This window comes from Triturus cristatus, chromosome 2_1 (genome assembly GCF_964204655.1).
Source record: "Triturus cristatus chromosome 2_1, aTriCri1.1, whole genome shotgun sequence".
NCBI classification, from domain to species: Eukaryota; Metazoa; Chordata; class Amphibia; order Caudata; family Salamandridae; genus Triturus; species Triturus cristatus.
In genome coordinates, this window is record NC_140581.1 from 1045686249 (window position 1) to 1045708042 (window position 21794).

Consider the following 21794-nt stretch of genomic DNA (forward strand, 5'->3'; position numbering starts at 1 on the left):
CCTGTATTCGTTAGTTTCTGAAGATCGAAATAGGGGAGGTTGCTCATGAGACACATTTTTTTATGAGGATTCAACATTTTGCTGTGCATACTTGATAATAGCAAGTGACAGAAATCTGTTAATTTTCCATTTTTTTCTGTTCCTTCAAACCTTCTCCAGAGGAACTTCTGATATTTTACTAATTACACCCCAACCTGCATTTGGCATCCGCAATCCCCTCATCCATGTTTGTGCTTTTAACCTTTAGGCCAGAACTCATGGAGCAGTTGCACGAAGCAAGGGAGGAGAAGAAGAAAATTCGAAAAAAACTGAGAGAATTTGAAGATGACTTCTTTAGACAAAATGGAAGGTACGTTCATTTCGATTAAATGTAATTTTGTGTCTGCACATATGAGGTGGAAAGTCCAATTCAGTTTCTATTACTATTAGTCTTGTTAATATCTGCAGCATGTAAGTTCTACATGTTTAGGCAAAATAAGGTGTAACGTTGAAATAGTAGTGAGAGAAAGATTTCCAGTCATTCATTCATTGAAACATTTATTGAAGGAATAGTGTATACCTGGAGACAGACTCTGGTTTCAGGTGCAAATGACTTGTTGATCATTTGCCTTTCAATTATCCCCACCTCTTCTCCTGTGTGACATCTACAGAACCTATTTTCAAGTTTTTAACCAACAAAGAAGTGGGGGAGTGCTTCCGTAGCATTTTGCGAGAAACAGCCATTCAGTACTGCCATGTGTTTCCTCAGCCCTCTTGGCTTGTTACAACAATTTTTAACTTTCTTAGATGCAGTGCCTTCTTAACCTCTTACTTGGCTTATTACAGAAATTAGATTTAGCCTCCATTTTAGTTTTCCTTTTTAAGGTCGAGCCAGTCAGTGTGCATGCGCTGTCTGCAAGACCTTCTGTAATCAATAAAGCCACTCTATTTCTAGCTCCTGCTTACCGTTGGTTCTTTCCAGCATCACTCTTCTTTGCAGCCTCGTGCAGCCAATAATACCTCACTTCCTTTCAAGGCTGAGGAGCACCGGTAAAGTACAGTGTACTTACGCCAGGGGTCTCCAACCAGTAGCTCGGGAGCTACTGGTAGCTCGCCAGTACCCTGAAAGTAGCTCTCAGAGTTGAAGACAAGCCAAGACAATCTCAGAGAGTCTATGCATATTAAAGAAGGCAGCACCGCTCATCTCAAAACACTTAGAGTGAAAGCCAACCAAACCAATAGCAGACCCTTTTAATAACACTCAAACACAAACTGAGTTGGGTCACGGGTCTGCCACATGACCGTCTGTATCCACTCTAACTCTAAATCACAAGGAGATCGGCCATGTTATACGCCCTGCTCTTTTAGTCCCAGCACATATGTGAACAATGCACTATCAAAGAATGTCAGTAGTAATCAGTGCTGACCCACCAAAGTGTAGGACTGTAGGAGCCGGAGAGAAAATTTGTTAGGAGCTTGATCAACCCAAGAGCTGAGAGGAGCAGTGTATGGATCCAAAGCAAATAAAAAATAATTGCCTCATCTGCATTTATTTATGTGTCGTCTGTCTGACATGGAGTCGCTCCCTAATAAACAGTGTTGTTTCCTGGAAGCTATGTCTAGAGTCAAGGACCATCAAAAGTGTATGCAGGCCTGCATCATTAGGGTTTTATCTTTGGTGCAATTGTTTCCGTTCATGGCATAATAGTGCCCATGCTGTAATAATGGTCATCCTTGACTATTACAGGTATTTTTTAGTGTGGATTTCCAATACCGGCTGCCATCATTAACATATTGACTGGCCTACTTTTAGCCACCCCTGACAAAATGATGACTGTTTCTTGCATAAAAATAGCCATAACTGATATACGTTGGGCTTCCTGGATGTTATGGCACCCAGCCTTGGTAAGTTGGCCCTGGTATAACGGTGGGCATTATTTGCATAACAAAAGCATACTTGGTGCTATGGTGAAAATCCATTACCTATGATTGTAATACCTGGGCACTTTAAGCAGAATCTGTCTATGTGAGGCATTTTTACATGATAGTACTGATATTTGTGGATTGTGTGTTTTCTAAAATTGAAAACTGATATTTTAATGGCAAATATGCTTTTTAGATTTTTATTCTGGAAACTAAGTTTGTTTGCCCAAAATGGAAAGTGGTATTTGATAGAAAAAAAATATGTGTATTTTCAATAACTAATATGCTGACGAAGACAAAATATTTTATTTCTAAAACACATTTAAAGTTGATAGCCTAATGCTAATTCAAGCTGAGTTGGTGGGGGCTTACTGCTCTAGTTCTGTCCTCTGTGCCGCAGAGCATTTGATAATTTGAATGTAACTTCATTAGTGAGGGGGTGGCATTGAATAGCGAGGAATGCTTTCCTGCTATTTCTGCAGGTAACCTTATCTTGAATGCTTGGGTGATTACTACTGACAATCCAGCTTAGAGTGGTCATAGTGTAACTTTAACACAGGCTGCCACTACTTTACAGAGATAACATATGCTAGTGGCTCAGCAGGACTTTCCTTGAGCAGAAGTAGCTCTCAACACAGAAAAGGTTGGAGACCCCTGACTTACGCTTACCTTCTTTATCTCCTGTTTGGGAGAACTTTTTTTTAAAATTGATTATTTTAGCCCGTCGCTGCTTGTTTTTTCTGGAATGTTTAACAGCCAGCCTTTGTGCAGATGTATGTGCATCTGAGCTCAGCTCTGGCAGGTAGAAGCATTTCCTGCTCATACTGGCCATCTGTAAAATATGCCATTAGATTCTGCCAGAGCCCATGGATTGGCAATTCTTAATCTTGAGCCATTTATTAAAGAAATGCTTTTCAGTTTCGGAAATATGTTCTAGATCTATTCAAACACAATATTCAGCTCTCAGGTGTGACTGAACTTGCTGAAAGCCTGAAATCGTGCGTTATTGATTCCATGGTGATTTAGTAAACGTTGTTAAATAGTTTATAATCTGGAGGTACTTAGGAGACCTGCATTACACGGCTCTTTAATTGATGCATTACAAGCATTCTGTATGTTTTAAAGACAACACGCCAGGTAGAGAAATCGCGTGGCGGTGGATTTTTTACTGCAATTTACTTTTTGGCTTTTTAGTTTCTTCATAATCTTGGCAAAGTTTGTTCTCCATCTCCTTTTCTCTGTGTCTGTGTTTTTGAATGTTTGAAAAAACGCTGAGAGGCAGTCCTGTGTTTCTTACTCTGGCCTGTCCCAAGTGTGCAGTTGTTTGTTTCTCCATTGCTGTGATTCTTTTTATGGAATGATTCATTGAACTGTGCTGCTGTCATGAATTTGTGTTTTTGCGTCAGTCCGGGTGAAATAGTGTATTTTAGTCATCTGGGAGCTTGCTATTCAATTTTCCTCCCACTGTTTCTTGCTCCTGTTTTTGGGAATGGTTGATCAATTTTTGTTTTTATGTGGCAGTTTTATATGGTGCAAACTCGTTCTGTGCGGCAGCGCAGCATATTTCTTCTGGACTACTCCTGGTCAAACTGTGTATTCATTTATTGCTCCACCAATCTTTCTGGAATTATTTAGTTAGCTCTGTTCAACGTCATTGATGTTTTACGATAATGTATTCGCCTGGGCTTTATTCATTTTCCCCTTCCCCCATCTTCCTCCTCCTCTAGTCTTTCCTGGAATGAGTAACCGCCCTGTTAAACATCTGTCCCTGTGATCTCAAATGTGAGCAGTTAAAACCAGTTCCACCCGGTTTCCTACATAAGGGTTAAGTGCTGCTGCGCTTGTGAAAGAAGGGTGGCTGGCATGTTAAGAGGAGAGGAGACTGGCAATTATGTTAATAAACACAGTTGTAATTATGGGCGGTGCAAGCACTGACCTCTCGTGCAAACACAAGTGGCAGTGCAAGATGCAAATGCTGCCAGCGGTAATGGTGCTGTGGCTTGGAAACGTGAAACATTTATTATAAACATGAATAGGTGAGATTTCCTGAGTGCTGTTCATCTGTTTTGCAGATACAGCAGTGTTATGAACGACTCCCCATGCCAAGTCTTCAGATTGCTTATAAATGACCTTTCTATTGTTTCGTTTTTCCTATGAGTGACATTAAAGCGTAAGTGCCGCAATTGCTTTGCAGTAGCTCTCATTACTGAAAGTTTGAGCTATTTGTGCTGGATTATTAATAGCATTGCCAATAGCTCAAACTTTCAGTAGTGCAAGACCTATTGCATTGCAAATGATTGTTAATTTAGCATTTTGTTTAAGATGGGGGTTTGAACATGTTTTTCGCTAACACGAGAAAATGCCACACACGCATGTTTGGTAGACTTTGCTTTTCTGTAGTCTGCACTGTTAGTTCCAGGGACACACATACTAGAACACAATGTCCTTGCTTTATTATATGCTCATAGGAGACAACTTTCTTCCCCAGACTTAGTTAAAATAAAATCTGCGTCTCTAGCAGAATGAGATAAGGCTGGTGTTTTATTATTTAAACAGCGTCCATTTTGAATTCTGCAAGTGACACTTCTCACCAGAGTTACCATTTATGCGACAGACAGCTGTGAATAATAATAATGCAGGCCGCAGGCCCTGGTATTCATCCTGAGAAGGAAGATAGCTGTGCAAGTAGAAATGTGTGCAGGCTTGAACACCGAGACTGAGTGCATTTGTTAATGCTCTGATGCCGGCTTTCTGAGACATTACACCAAGGTATGGGGTTAGATCATTCCAACAGGGTCTGGCAGAAGGGACCTCTCACCATGCTGTCACTAGTGTAGGGGTGTTAGTGATAGATGGGAGTAGCTTTAGGAATATTTAACATGGTTGAATTGTTTGTTTTCCTCCATTCTAAAGCTTTAGAACAATGTTGCATATAATTATCATGTTTAACTTACAAGGATTAGATCTTTTCAATAAATATTGAAAATGTATTATTGTCTCTTCTCTTTGTGAAACCATGTGCATGCAAAAGTGACAGATGAAAGGGTTAGATTTGTTTCTATTAATAAGAGTGGTCATGTTCGAGGTTGCCTATAGGATCTATAACTCTGGAGGTTTAGGAGTTTAGATGCAGTACTGTGAGCTAGCCGAAACAACATTTACTGATGATAGAAGAAGAGTTAGTCCCTACATTATGAAGTTTTGTTGATCCAATACACAGTCCCACTAATTTAATTGGAACTGTAAAGCAGGTCAACTGAAATGGGCATGTTTGCTGCAGTTCTAGATATATTGGCATTGTCTATGGGTTTTGGCTGTGATTCAAACAGAGCGTTTCTAGTGTAATTTAGTCCTGTGATCAGAATAGAAGTGGTTGGTCAAAGTGCAATGAAATGGAAATCTAGTTGCAGCACTGATAGTTGGAACATTGTATATGCTGTTTCATGTCAACTGTTCACCCCATCGTTAACTTCATTGAAGTGTCCTCTCCGTTTAAGACAAACTGTTAACTTGTGTAGCCCACAAAATGAGCTGTGTCAGCAAGTCAGTCCTCATTATATAATTGATGTGATGACTATTTTTCTGACTGAGTCCTGCTGAGGTAGGAGATTTTATTTTTATTACTGCTTTTACTGCTGTATGTTTGCAAGAGCGACATATTGAAGATGGATTTGTTTGAACAATCAAAAGTGTGCTTTATTTATAGGATTACACATCTGGGTGCGTTTGCTGGGTCAGCTTGCTGGGTCAACAGGGTTGTGCTGCTTGTCTTGGGCTATCAAGAGGCATGTAAGTGAGTGTTCTTGCAAGCTTGTAGTATGGAGGTAGGTTAGTACGGTCAGCTGGTTGAAGAGTTGTTGCTCACTAAATCTGGAATGAAGGGGTGAGCTTTTTGGATCATAAGGGAGGAGTTGATAATGTTTACACGATTAGTATGACCCTCCCTTGGATCGTATTGCGCATGGGCTTCGGCTCCATGCTCAGATAGTTTTTTTTCCGCCATTGTGTTCGGATGTAATACTTCGCGCTCCGGTTCCGAACATTTCCAGTTCGACGATCGAAGCGGAATCCTCGCTCTTCGCGGTATTGTTCAGATACTGATCCCCTCAATCACCTTCTCTTCGACACACCTTCGATTCCAGTCGTCGACGGCAGCCTTCGGGCCTATCCAAGCTCCGGTCCCGGCTGATGGAAAGAACTCCATTCAAGAAGTGCCCTCGATGTGGGTCCAAATTCCCCCACACCGATCTTCATGAGGTGTGCAACCTCTGCCTCTCCCCTGAACACGAGGCTCGAGACTGTCCCTCCTGCAAGTCTTTCAGATCCAAAAAGACTTTTATCGAGATCGAAGGGCCAGACGAAACATGGCGCACTCCTCGACCTCCATTCCAGTCGACATCTTCGGGGACGACGTCGAAGCTCCGGGACAGCAGCACACCGAAGAGGACCTCGTCAGTGCTTCCGAAGCCGATGACTCGGATGTGGAGGACATTACCCCGGCACAGAGGGTCGTGAGTAAAATACCCCCTCCCACACCCGCGCCGATTCCCAAAAAGGCTTCGGTCACGCCTTCGCCACCGGGCCTAGGCAAGACCATAGACACTGCTTCAAACACCCCACCTTCGGGCCCGGTGAAGAAGCCTAATAAGCCTTCCGGCGGCTCGGGCTCGAGCCAGCCTGCCAGCGGTGCCGATAAACACACTTCGGCACCGAAGAAGAGATCGGCCTCGCGCCGAAGCCTGCCTCGGCGCCGACCAAAAAATCGGAGGTTCCAAAAAAGCACGGCACAGACAAGCCTAAAAAGCCATCGGCCCCGAAACCTTCGGCGCCGACCGAACAGCCATTGTCTCAAGAACTGTTTACACCGGATCCTTTGCAAAAGACACTTACCAAGGATCCAAAAACTGGACATTTGGCACTTTCTTCTAAAAAGAGACATTTGGACAAACCAGCTCCACCTCCAAAGAGGAAAGACTCTGCTACCTCCCCTTTCAGAGTGCCTTCCCCACCTCCTCCACCCTCTCCGCCTTCTCCACCCCTGCCTCATCACTCTCCGACCCCGTCTCCAGACCATGATGATCAGGGGGACCCATACTACGATCCAGCAGATGTGCCACAAGACCCCACCCCTACAGGATCCCCAGACCCATGGGACGATTATAATAATCCAGACATTCCAGATGTCGCACAAGATGACCTTTATCCATCCAGGCCATCTCCACCAGAAGACTCATTAGGTTTTCACCACCTACTTCACAGGGAGGCACATTATCACGGGGTAGAGCTACACACTGACCCGGTAGAGGAAGATTTCCTCCTCGACACCTTTGATACCGCACATAGGTCTACTTCTATAGTGCCTATGCTCAAAGGGGTAATAAAACATGCGCCAGAGGTTTTTAAAGACCCAGTCAGGGCTAGGGTCCTAAACCCACGCATAGAAAAAAAGTATAAAGCTGCCCCCACAGATCCTGCCTACATCAAAGGGCCAGCGCCACTGGATTCCCTAGTGGTATCCACTGCACGGAAGAGGTCAAATTCCCATCATGCACCATCTCCCAGAAAAATACAGAAATAGGGCCAATGAATTAATTCAAGAGGGTAAGACCATAACTAACACCTCTATACGCTGTGCCTTAGACACAGCAGACACAGCCTCCAGGGCCATTAACACTAGCGTCCTCCTCCGTCGCCATGCTTGGCTGAGAGTTTCAGGCTTTAAACCTGAGGTACAAGCCTCCATATTAAATCATCCTTTTGATCAAGAACATTTATTCGGTCCAAAAGTAGATGAGGCCCTCGAGAATATGAAGAAAGACACAGATACGGCGAAATCTATGGGAGCCCTACAGTCACACCCTCCTAGGCGCTACTTTCGCCGCTCTTCTTTTCGGGGCACGGGCAGAGGCTACTCCTCAGATAGCGCGTCCACTTCCTACAAATCCCCTGTTCAATCCACCTTCACAAGGCGTTATCAAAGAGGCGGCTATAGAGGCAATAACAATAAAGGCAGAGGCAAAACAAATACCGCCCGCTCTGCCACACCGCCTACCCAATGACTTCCCCCTGCTCCCTCCAGACCATCCCACTCCGGTCGGGGGCAGACTACAAAATTTCCTTCACGTCTGGGAGTCCATCACATCAGAGAGATGGGTGACCCAAATATTCGTTCAGGGTACTGCCTAGAATTGACATCTACCCCCCCCCCCCCCCCAACATTCCACCCAGGCAACGCCCAATGTCACAAGAACATTCCACGTTACTAAAACAGGAGGTAATCTCCCTCCTACAAAAAGAGGCGATAGAACAAGTCCCCGCCAATCAGCAAAATTTAGGGGTCTACTCCCTATATTTTCTGATACCAAAAAGAGACGAGACTCTACGACCTTTCTTAGATCCCCGGCCTCTAAACACATACATTCATTCGGACCATTTTCACATGATAACACTTCAGCAGGTACTTCCGCTCCTCTCCCAGAATGACTTTCTCACCACACTGGACTTGAAAGACGCATACTTTCACATTCCGGTACACCATGCCCACAGAAAGTACCTCGGATTTATAGTGGACGGGCAACACTACCAGTTCAAGGTGCTCCCATTTGGGCTCACAACAGCACCAAGGGTATTCACCAAGTGCCTAGCGGTAGTGGCGGCACACCTCAGAAGACAGCACATTCACGTCTTCCCATATTTGGACGACTGGCTAATAAAAGCCACGTCCTACAATCAATGTGTACATCACACCGCCACTACAATCCAACTACTTCACCAGCTAGGTTTCACGGTGAACCACCAAAAGTCCCAGCTAATACCATCCCACACAAAGCAATACCTCGGTGCCACCATAGACACCTCAAAAGCCATAGCCTACCCCAATCCTGCCAGGATTGCAAGCATTCAGGCTTTGCGTCAAAGATTCATACCTCAACGCTCTCTCCCAGCAAGAGTGTTTATGCAACTGATAGGGATGATGGCCTCTTGCATTTTCGTAGTGCCTCATGCAAGACTCCAGATGCGTCCACTCCAAGAGTGCTTAGCGCGCCAATGGAACCAGGCCCAGGGGCAACTGACAGATCTGGTGTTGGTAGACGGTCGCACCCATCGCTCTCTGCAGTGGTGGAACACCACGAATCATCATATCATATCATATTCAACTTTATTTCGGCAAAAGCCATAAAAGCAATATATACATAAACATTTCCAATGATTAAGTACAATTAGATACATATGCACAGACCAATATTCTAATATTACATAGAATGGGACGGACAGCAATTAATCTTTCACAATAATTATGCAACTACCGCATAAAATCGAATAAGACATTATAAATTAATTTAAAAAGCCAGGTTTAAAACTTGCGTCTAAAACATTTAAAAGGAAGAGATCAGTGTTTATCTAGTCAATTTGTCAGGACAGGGAATAGGACCCGCAACAATTCATTACAACTTACAACCGATCTGTTTCCTAATGAAATACACACTAAATAAAAAACTACTTATACAAAACACCACCAGTTGGGTGGTGTTTGACTTAAGTATACGTTCTGCCTCTTTATAAGACCTAACCCCCAAGTTTTTACATAAGGGTTTGATCCAAAGGTCTCTTGGTTTTTTATAGACTGGGCAGAAAAACAATAAGTGGGCATCTTTTTCATTTGCATTTTGGAAACAAAGGGTACACAGGCTGCTATCATTTCCCCCCCCCCCCACCTACAAGTATTAGCGGTGGTTTGTAAAACCCCATATCTAAGTTGCAAGTATAGAGTTTTAGCTAAGGGTGGTTCTATCTCATCCATAAATTGTTCAAATTCAGGAATATCCTTTAAAGTCAAAAATTTCTGGGACAATGTGCCAATCGTTGAGCTATGAATTAGTTCATCACTAACGTATGACCAAAAGGTAGATTTTACAAGTTTTTTAAGAGAGGGTGTCATGTTTTGGGGTTCTTCCCATAGCTGGGAGAGTCCCAGCTTATTAAACCACTGAAAAATGTGCTTTAGCCATGCTATTCTATTAGACCCAACATTCTGAGTTATTTCTATCAGCCCGCTCTTATAATCGCTCAGCTCCGGGGTTGTCCATAATCTGACCCAATACAATAGTGGCCTTAGTATTGCATGGTAATCTGTCCTTTTGAGGTTTATGTCCAAAAACACTGGTACTAAGGGAGTTCTCGTTGGTATCTTGAGCAACCTGCGTATAAAATAGTTTTCCTCTTTCTCGAAAGTACTTTTGCAGGAATGCCCCCATAATTCCGCTCCATAGAGTGCTGCTGATTGTGCCTTTGCCTTAAATACTTCCAATGCCGGAATAATAGCTTTAAAGTAGCTACTACCATGCATTTTTAAAATGGGCATAGAATTTTGTTTTAAGGATAATTTACTTTTTTCCAGCTGCCCCTTCCAAGAAAGCGTACTGTCCAAAATAATTCCTAAATAGTTAAAGCTCCCAACGTACTCCAGTTTTTGGTCATTTAATATCAAGTTTTTTCTAAAGGACTTCTGTGGGTTTATGGACATATATTTTGTTTTGGATGAATTTATTTCTAACCCCTTCCCTGCACAATAATTACTAAAGGAATTCACTAAATTTTGTAAGCCCTTAGGTGTTTGTGAGATGAGAATCGTATCATCGGCAAAAAGTAATGATGTGATCACCTCACCTCCTAACTTCGGGGAGTCATGATCACAGTTACTTAAATAGATGGGTATATCGTTGACATATAATGAAAAGAGTGTGGGCGCCAGCACACAGCCTTGGCGCACACCCCGACCTATAGGTATGGCCTTTGAAACTTCACCACCCTTTCCCCATCTGACTTTGGCATAGTTCCCTGTGTGTAATCTAATAAGTTCTTTGAGCAATTCACCAGGGACTGCCATGTTTTTAAGATTGATCCACAGCAAATTACGTGGAACGAGGTCAAAAGCGGCCCTCAAGTCAATAAATGCCACGTACACGCTGCCCTTCCTTATATTAATATACTTCCAGCAGATGCACGTGAATCTGAATACTTGGTCGACCGTGCTGGTTTTGGATCTAAACCCTGCCTGACATTTGGTTAATGTTGAAGTCTCCTCTATCCATTCTAAAAGGCGGTTTAAAATATGTCTGGCGAATATTTTTTGTAAAAGGTCTATTAAACTTATCGGGCGGTAGTTGCTCGGGTCATAACGATCCCCTTTCTTAAAAATTACTACAATTTCAGCCCCTTTCCAGGTTTCGGGAATTGGTGTTCCTGCCACAATAGAATTGCATAAAAAATTTATATAAGGCCCCCAGACTTCGTTATCATGCTTAAATAAATCTCTAGGAATCTTGTCCGGACCAGGAGCTTTACCCATTTTAACGGCCTGTATTATATCAGTGGTTTCCTTTAGGCTAAACCACAAGGGAGCCGTATTCAGTACTGAGATAATCTCTTGGTCCCCCGTGGGTAGCCCCTCATCATTAATAGCATACAGTTTCGAAAAGTGGTCGCACCATGTTTTTTCATCTAAATAGATATCCCTAGAAGATCTACCCTTTTTGTTCCCCTTTGAAATTATATTCCAAAAGGTACTCTGGTCTCTCGTTTTGGCCGCATTTAAAAGATCGGCCCATAGGGCATCATCCCAATCTTTTTTTGCTTGGGTCAAGGTTTTATTATATACCTGTCTTCTGTCTCTTATATCCCTAGGGTTATTTAGTTTAACTGCCTGAATCAAAAGTGACTTAGCTGTACGACAATCCTTATTATACCATTGATTGGCTGATTCTACATGCTTAACTTTATTATTATTATCCTTTTTGTAAATTTTACTCAGATGAGGGTTTAAAGCGTCTACTAATTTGTAATGCATATCTAAAACGCCCTGTGTGCCTATTAGGGGCATCTGACATGCTTCCACAGTATCAGCGAATGCATTATAGATTTTTAGCAACGTCTCTTCTTTAGCCAAAATATATGGCCATTTTAATGCACGCCTATTATTTGTTATTTGAGGTTCCCCAAATGAGCAACTTAATGTAGATTCTCCAATTAGGTTAGATATGAATGGCTCGAAGTCCAGCCGTAAATGAAGCGGAAAATGATCACTCTCTGTTCTGTGATCGATATTAAAATCAATCAATAAATGCCATAAGTTCAGGGACACCAATATAAAATCTAGATGTGACCTACAGTTGCCTTTGCAAAATGTAGGGGCAGGAGGTCTGTCGGACTGAAAACGACCATTACATGCCCTTAAGTCGTGGGTCACAGACAGCTGTAGGATCTGGATGGCAGCTATAGAACTCTTAACCGATCCAGTAGAATCCAGGGGCGGGACATTATTTGCAGAATCCTGGTCATCAAATAAATTTTCCAGGCCCAACACTGGTTCGTATTTACGGTTAAAGTCCCCGCCAACCACTACCTGTGCATCCGGGCTTAATTTGTCCAAAGCGGAATCCAAAAGCTCTATCACCTTGGATTCCTTGTTAGATGAATGTGGTCTATTGTATATATTTATTAAATGTATGATACCTTTGCCCCTTGTATCCATTTTTAATATCAATAAATCAGGAGAAGAAATCGATAATTGGGCAACATCTATATCTAAAGTAACCCTTACCCAGATCACCAATCCCCCTGATGCTCTCCCTCTTACTGATGGGATCGCACCACAACAAAATGTCTTATACCCTAGTCTATGGGGAGTTTCAACATCCCAAGTCTCCTGGAGAAAGATTATATCGAACTCCTCGATATAGGAACACCAAACAGCGTCCCGTAAGTTCCTGCTTACACCTGCTATATTCCATGATATTAGTCTAACAGATGAATTCCCTTCAGGGCAGGGTGAATTTGCCTTCACCGATCTATCATGCTCAACTAATACAGATACAGAGCTAGCTGCAATGTTTATTTTATCTATTATAAGTTTTTTAGTATTGTTAACCGCAATCTCAGTGGTCCCAATACTACATTGTCCACCCTCACTCAAATCAAAATTACTAGCTTCCATAGTGTTTAGAATCTCATCTACTATCACAGATTTAGGAGTCAAGACAGATGTAAGTTCAGCATCATTAGGTAGTGGGAAAACCTCCAAACATGGTTGGTCGGATTCTATGATGCTCATACTCTGCTCCCCTGCCTGAGTGTCGACAGATATCTCTAGATCAGAAGTACCACCTAGCTAGATGACTATAAAAATACCCCAAGGGATGCACACCCACACTATTTTCCCCCAATACCAGCGACGCCGCTCTGAGTAGCACAGTCGCAACGTGTTGGGGGTGTCTAAAGTTTATGATTATGCAATCACCTCTGCAAGTTTTTCTAGCATTGCCGATCCAAGGAACCCGCCTAGTTAATAATATCTGGTCCGCAAAATTTATTGGGAACCCACAGTTTTTATTCAACCAGGAGACCGTTTTGCGTTTGAGTGAGTCATGGGATTCATTCCGTGAATTGGGTAGGGAAGAGTCCAGGGGTGGGACATTTTGAAAGAACAGCAACATATGGCTCACACTCTGGGGGTAAATTAATTGAATGAGTTTTCCTTAATGAGCCTAGAGGCACCGCCAGCCTAGTTGGAGCCTCTACAGTCAGGGGATTATTATCTCTCGACTGACTTAACTTAATAGGTTGAGGACTCTTTACTCTCTCCATCGACGATAACCGTGCTGCTGCTTTTACATGTTGGTCCCCCCTCTCCCTTAGTGGTGTACTATGGTCATTAGATATTTTTAATATAAGACCACTCAATCTAGACACTTCAGCTGATAATAAACCAATCTCATCTACAAGTGGCTGCACAACCGATTCGAGTTTATCTTCAAATATCTTTGTTATTTGGGCTAAAAGGTCTATATTCATATCTGTGCTAGTATTACACTTACTAGTCATAGTTCTCTTGTGAATAAACCCATTACTCTGAATCGGGGCAGATGAGGACTTTTATATTAAAGTCCCCCGCTTAGGCAGCGTTTTCATGCATTTTCTTACAACTCTCTTTACAGGAGATTGTGCGATTGAAACTATCGTGGAAGCATCTAGTAAGTTCTGTTGTAATGCATCCTGGTCTACAACCAATGGTACAAAAGTTTCTCCCAACAAAATGTCATTAGTGGGGGATACAGCATTTTCACTACAGTTATCATTAGGTGCGGGAGAAGGTGGGGGTGGGGAGAACCCCCGACCCAGTGATTTCCTTCTTTCATTATTAATCTTACTCACCACCTTTACTAAATAATTATCCATAGTCAATTTATTTTTAGACATTAATACACTGAAAACTACTCAAATGCTACACAAATTATTCAGTCTTACGGGCACTTTTGGGAGTAATAAATAACCACCGGTTGTACAACAACAATCTATACTCTGCGACCAGCACACTTGAGTAATAGAGAGGTTAAAAAGGTGGGCAAGGTCACCCAAGCTCCTCCAAACAAGGTGAGAAGCAACTTAACACCTAACGTATCTAAGTGGAAAATAGATTGAAAATTAAATGCCTACAAGTTTGTCGTTGTGTGCTTCACATGAATCTCACAAACCGGGCAGGAGAGCAGATATAATCGTCCACAATAGCCCCTTCTAGTGCAACCCAGTCAATATCCATGAGTCACGACAATAGGAACAGTCTCACATCTGTCGATCAGCAGAGGTATCGAGCAGGTCGGCACTAGATGCGGCAATACGGCCTGAAACACCGAGCTCCTCTTACCTCGACGTTAGGGGGGTGGCCCGGCCCAGCCCCTGTCTGCCCCGGACGGCCACAGACGGCCCGCCCTTTGCCCGGGCTTAGCCCCGGCGCTGCCCGCGCGCTGTCCCGCGACGCGGGGGCTGTGCTGCAATTTGAAGCGCCTCCAGGCGCGTCCGCTACCTCGTCGGCTTCCAGCTTGGCGCTAGGTACCCTGGGGGATGAAGTCCCCCTCCTCACAGCGGCCGCAACGTTGGCAAATGCGGCGGCGGGAGGGGAGACAGGGCTACAGGAACAGGCACCGGTAAGACTATGCCCAACAAGTTCAAACTATCCACAAATTATTCTGCCGCCCGCTCCACCGGGGCTGTGCTGCAATTTGAAGCGCCTCCGGGCGCGTCCGCTACCTCGTCGGCTTCCGGCTTGGCGCTAGGTACCCTGGGGGATGAAGTCCCCCTCCTCACAGCGGCCGCAACGTTGGCAAATGCGGCGGGAGGGGAGACAGGGCTACAGGAACAGGCACCGGTAAGACTATGCCCAACAAGTTCAAACTGGCCACAAATTATTCTGCCGCCCGCTCCACCGGGGCTGTGCTGCAATTTGAAGCGCCTCCAGGCGCGTCCGCTACCTCGTCGGCTTCCGGCTTGGCGCTAGGTACCCTGGGGGAGGAAGTCCCCCTCCTCACAGCGGCCGCAACGTTGGCAAATGCGGCGGCGGGATGGGAGACAGGGCTACAGGAACAGGCACCGGTAAGACTATGCCCAACAAGTTCAAACTGGCCACGAATTATTCTGCCGCCCGCTCCACCGGGGCTGTGCTGCAATTTGAAGCGCCTCCAGGCGCGTCCGCTACCACGTCGGCTTCCGGCTTGGCGCTAGGTACCCTGGGGGATGAAGTCCCCCTCCTCACAGCGGCCGCAACGTTGGCAAATGCGGCGGCGGGAGGGGAGACAGGGCTACAGGAACAGGCACCGGTAAGACTATGCCCAACAAGTTCAAACTGGCCACAAATTATTCTGCCGCCCCACTCTCCAGTCTGAATCGGGTATGCTGGCATGTATGCTCACATATTCCGTTTCAGCCAATCTTGGGTCCCAAAAAATCATACAACAAACCCTGTATGGTGCTCTCCGTTTTCTTTGAAGAAAACTGGCAAATAAAAAATATTTTGAATAGAGCTGGTATTTTCTTACAGTTCCCTATAGTACCAACCACAGCCGATAAAACCGCAGCCAGCAACTTCAAAACCGATTACCTTTAACCACGAATCTTTCCAGAGGTCGACCGTTCCTGGATCCGGTTCCACAAATAATCCTAACAGACGCATCGCTCTCCGGCTGGGGAGCTCATCTATTACACCTCACAGTGCAGGGCACATGGACGCCGCAACAAAAGTTACTCCACATCAACCATCTGGAGTTACTGGCAATCTTTCTAGCCCTAAAATCCATTCACACTCACATTTTAGGCAAGGCAGACCTTATTCGCATAGACAACATGACGGCCATGTACTACATTCAAAACCAAGGCGGCACACACTCTCCACAGCTCTCTCAACTAGCACAGAGCATATGGAGATGGGCAATTCCACACAAAATCTTTCTCCTAGCCCAACATGTCCCAGGAGTCCAAAACACCATGGCAGATCTGCTCAGCAGACAAACGCAGCAGATCCACGAGTAGGAACTTCACCCGCAGGTTCTTCATCCGTTCTTTCAGATGTAGGGACATCCACACATAGACCTCTTCACCACCCACGAAAACAAAAAATGGCCAAGCTTCGCCGCCAGATACCCACACCCATTGTCCAAAGGCAATGCGATATGGATGAACTGGTCAGGCAAATTTGCGTACGCCTTTCCACCTCTCCCAATAATTCCATTAGTGGTGCGAAAGCTACAACAGCACTCCCTCACACTGATTCTAGTAACTCCAACATGGGCCAGACAACCGTGGTACACCACACTGCTGGAACTCTCGGTAGTGCCACACCAAAAGTTACACCTCTCACCATCCCTCCTAACCCAGAACCATGGAGAGATCAGACACCCGGACCCAGCTCAGCTCAACCTTGCAATCTGGCTCCGGAGATCCTAGAATTCGGATACCTTAACCTTCCCCCTGACTGTATGAACGTCATCAGAGAAGCTAGACGCCCTACCACTAGAGCCTGCTACGCTGCAAAGTGGAAAAGATTTGTTGTTTATTGCCATAACAACACAATCAACCCTCTACACGTATCTATACAGCACATCATATGCTACTTGCTCCATCTACAAAGGTGTAACCTAGCATATACATCCATTCGGCTACACCTTGCAGCAATTGCCGCTTACCTACAGAACAGACAGCACCTATCACTTTTCAGAGTGCCTGCCATTAAAGCCTTCATGGAAGGCCTCAAACAAATAATTTCCCCCAGAGTACCACCCTCACCTGTGTGGAACTTAAATATAGTTCTCACAAGGCTAATGGGACCGCCCTTCGAACCTTTGCATAAATGCGAACTTCAATTTCTCACATGGAAAACAGCTTTTCTTGTAGCCATCACTTCCCTTAGAAGGGTCGGTGAGATACAAGCACTTACTATACAAGAACCTTTTCTTCAAATGCACCAGAACAAGGTTGTCCTCCGTACCAGCCCAAAATTCCTACCCAAAGTCATTTCCCCCTTCCATCTAAACCAATCGGTAGAATTACCGGTATTTTTCTCGCAACCTCAAACTGTTGCAGAAACGGCTCTACACACGCTAGATGTTAAACGGGCCTTACTTTACTATATCCAGAGAACACAACCTTTCAGAAAGACCAAACAACTGTTTGTCTCTTTCTCTCCACCACACAAAGGCAACCCCATCTCTAAATCAGGGATGGCTAGGTGGATTGTAAAATGCATACAGATTTGCTACCACAAAGCAAAACGAACGCTATCTGTTCCCCCTAAAGCCCACTCTACACGAAAGATAGGGGCTTCTATGGCTTTTCTAGGGAACATCTCATTAGATGATATCTGCAAAGCAGCTACATGGTCAACACCGCACACTTTCACTAAACATTACTGTGTAGATGTGCAAACCAAGCAACAAGCTAGTGTGGGCCAGTCTGTGCAAAAAACACTATTTCAAACCACTGCAACAGATACTGGTGGCCGCCGCTAGGGTTGGGAACTGCTATATAGTCTATGCAAAAGTATGTAATCTGCAGCTCATATGCCTCGAACGGAATATGCTACTTACCAGTATGCATCTGTTCTTGGCATGTAGAGCTCCAGATCTACACACGCCTCCCCGGCTACCTGTATCTGTTCCAGTCTATCTTATTTAGATACAACACACATGGGTTTCTTCACTGTTATTACTACGCTCCATCTTTCCCTGTTGGCGAAAAACAATCTGAGGATGGAGCCGAAGCCCATGCGCAATACGATCCAAGGGAGGAGTCACCGACCTCGTGACTTCCAAAGACTTTCCAAGAGGAAAAGCAAACTGCAAACACCCGGGCCCAACACCAGATGGCGATGTATGCAAAAGTGTGTAGATCTGCAGCTCTACATGCCAAGAACGGATGCATACTGGTAAGTAGCATATTCCTTTTTAATTATATAGCCAACAGATGAGTGGAGTGCAGGAATTGCCGAAATTTGTTGTTAGTACAGCAGGGTGGAGATTGATTTAATTTGTAATACAGTTCTACTGTTTCTGTTAAAATTGGTGTAAATTTCAACTCCAATTCCAGTGTTTCTGTTGATCCTACATAGAATAAATATTAGCTTATGTATTACAAACAAAAAAGGAAAACCACATTGAGTGGTTTAGTAGAAATGAAAAATTCAAATTTCCCACTGTTTCATATGTCACAATCAGACTAAGGTTAAGTTTTTTAATGTGTTCTATAAAAATTCACTAATTTTACCCTGTTCCTCACAAACCTGCACATGATACAAATATTTGGTTGATTAGAAGAAATGGAGGGAGAAAGAAACAAAGGAAAAAACAATATGATCAATACAACTTTAAATGTACATATAGCAATAAATTATATCCATTGATGAGAAACTTGGAAAGTAAGTTGACAGTGGTCAATTCCTAAAGTTCTTCAGAATTCCGGCAAATACAATGACTCTGCTTAAGCTGATGAATGTATTTTTTCATACCCACTATATACTTTTTATCTTCTAGTTAAAACTACATTTCAGGCTTACAGATAGATGTTCATTACATTCTTGTTCATCTTTTTTAGCTGGCATTGGTGCCCCATGAGAGGCTTACAGATAGATGTTCATTACATTCTTGTTCATCTTTTTTAGCTGGCATTGGTGCCCCATGAGAATGAGCCCCAGGCTGTTTTGAATTTTCTGTGTTATAAGGCATTCATGTGTCTGTCATGATCTCTCTACAGGACCGTTCAGAAGGAAGATCGCTCTCCAATGGTGGACGAATACAGTGATTACAAACAAATGAAAGCAAAGATGCGACTCCTGGAGGTACTGATCGGCAAGAGGAATGCTTCAAAGCCTGTGTAAAGTAGGATCTTAGAAGCGAGACAAGACGTCATGCAAAAAGCACAGAAAGAACTCATCAAGAACCAGTCGGAGAGAGAAGCTATTCTTAAAGACCTGCGAGACTTCCATTCTGGACGGCAGAGGGAAGAGGCTGTCTCTTACTCTGTGCTGTTAAGCCTCTCTGTGGTGTGCACTGCCTCTGCACCAGCCTGACCTGCTCCTTCTGGATGGGGAGCTGACCATTTGCTAAGAAGCAGTGGCATTTGATTGATAGCAAAATTTCTTTGTGTTATCTGTCATATAATGTATTCTTCCCTTCACTGTCACTATAATTTCAAGTGACGAACAGCTAGATGAGAGAGAGATCTTTGCTTTTCCCCATTATGAATCGCTGCAGAGTGCCAGCTCACAGGTAGATCTCATCTGAAATTGTTGTTGGCCCGGGGCGAGAGGGATCACAATCATAAAAAAAAAAAAAAAAGGAGTACGCTAAAATACTTAGAAACTGGAGTTTCGGTTTTGTTTACACTTTTACTCTTGTGGGTGGATGCTGCAATCAGCTGCTCAGCAGTATGTATTTTATTGCAAACTACCTTAGTGGCCCTTAAGATGGTCTTTTTGTAATCAATGGTTATAAAAGTGAAGACGCTCCCGCTGCTTTCTTGACAGGTGTGCATGCCAAGTAATGGTATCTGTGGATCATTCTACCTCTGTATTAACTACTTGGCATTGACTGATTTATTGTGCAATTGTGAAAGCAGTGCTTCTTGAAGTATTGAGTGTGCACAACCAGAGAATGCAAGCACGTACACCACCTGACTTGTTTTCAGTTCTGAGGAATTTCATCTACATTCAGATGTTAGATGAAAGGGACAACGTTCACTCATGAAAGAGTAAGTGAGTGGAGGTCAGGGTACGGTGAGCTGCCTTGATGCTGATATACTAGACAAGAAAACATTACTTAAGTTGGAGTATATGAGGGGACAGAATGGGTTGTGCTCTTAGTTGTCCGGTATGGTAGCTACTTGGGCTTGATTACATTTTGGACAGGAGTCTGAAAGACAAAGGAATTCCCTCACACCTTCCGCACATCATTTGGTCCACCATCCAAGATACAATAACGATACAAGGACACTGCTCCTGGATAACGAGGTGACTTTATTAGTGGGTGGTACTGAAGCCAAATCGAAGGTAAAGCGTCCTTCCAGGTGTACTTTGTGGTGCAGGGCATTGTCTTAGCAAGAAGGTTTAATGATAATGTTCTACTCTGCTATGTGGGGTGGAAGACCCCCTCTGTACAAACCCAACAACAGTGTTCTCAGCCATCATGCTTCTCAAGTGCTGAGCAGCAGTTCAGGTTTGAAGACTCATCTGTGATGAATTCTTCAGACCTTTGCTCTGTAAACAGCTTGTGCTTGAAGAGTGGTCTGGCCAGTGGTGGTGGGTGAAGAATTGTGGTGACTTGAAGGAGAAGTGAATAAGCTACACATTCAACAAGTAAATGGGGGATTACTATGTAATTGGGGCTTTGTCTGTGAGACTGCACATTTTCTACTATTTCTATTTTCCCCAAAGAGCTCTAACCCTTCTTTGTTCCAAAGATCCAGACTTCATTTTTTTTTTTACAAGTGAATTATCAGAACTTTAAGCAGCCCATGTGTTCTTATGCACTTTACGAATATAATTATTTTTTTAACACTCAGAAAACAATTTGATGGTATGAAAAGCTACATATCCAAAATTGTACATCATGGGTAGATTCCCACATATCGGTTGTTAACCCAGATGTTTGTGCCACTCTGCAAAATGGTTGAAACTGGAAAACCGCAAACAGCTGACATCTTAAGGAATATCCAAGGACTAGTTAAGCAGAACACGCTGAAAGAATGTAGGTTGGTTACCACTGTAACTTAAACTACAAAAAAGGTGGTGTGTCCACTTAACATAGTCTATTCTCTTCTATATTAAAAACGAGCAACAAACTGTTTTGCCTGTGCCTGGATCAGATGAAAACTTCTGAGCGCTGACAAGCTGTCGCTTTAAAATGAGTATTCACGCACCCAAAAATATTATCCTTGGAAAGTATTTGAAAAACAATGCTCTGCTGTTATGAAGATATTGTGAATAAGAGGTGCAGGTGTTTTAAAATGTTAAAACTGCATAAGACAGTTTAGAGTCAGAGGGTGCCTTGTATATAGGTATGCCACAACATTGACTTCTCCGAAGACGAAGAGTGCGTTATATAGTCATAATAATGTCATCATCGGCATCAGTGCACCCTTCACATCGCTGTTTATATTCTGTGATCATAGTGATGCACTGAAATAATCATTTTTTTAAATCACTTCAATAAAAGAAATATCTAGCATTGTGAATAGCTCGACAGACTGAAAGAGATTAAATAAACTCCAAAGAAACAGACTTGTATTTTTTGATGTAGCATCAATAAAGAATAGGTAATAGTTTATCTTGTGATTCATTGTCAAAAGACTTTACCTTGCGTTTTATGCTGTTATTTTTGACAGACCATTCTTTTACTCATTTGTTTCCCCGTGATCTCAAACAAGAATGTGGAGGGCGACCTGTGTTGTGCGAGAAAACTGACCCTGTTGTCTTTGTTCTAATGCCTCCCTACCCTTCATGCGCAATAGTGTGCCTTCTTACAAGGTAGGATTTTTCTGGTGTTGAGTTTCCACTCCACATCCAGAAATTGCCC

At 43.5% G+C, this 21794-nt stretch overlaps 1 protein-coding gene across 3 annotated transcripts in view; it reads left to right on the forward strand.

Moving 5' to 3' along the window:
- Positions 1–21499, forward strand: part of FAM13A (family with sequence similarity 13 member A) — a 927448-nt gene extending 905949 nt beyond the window's left edge. For all 3 annotated transcript variants that reach the window (XM_085635480.1, XM_085635470.1, XM_085635487.1), the window contains 2 exons: positions 248–349; positions 18976–21499. In XM_085635480.1, the coding sequence (XP_085491606.1) occupies positions 248–349; positions 18976–19099 (226 nt within the window). In that variant the 3' untranslated portion in view covers positions 19100–21499. The remainder of the gene's footprint in view (positions 1–247; positions 350–18975) is intronic.
- The last annotated feature ends 295 nt before the right edge of the window (positions 21500–21794 follow it).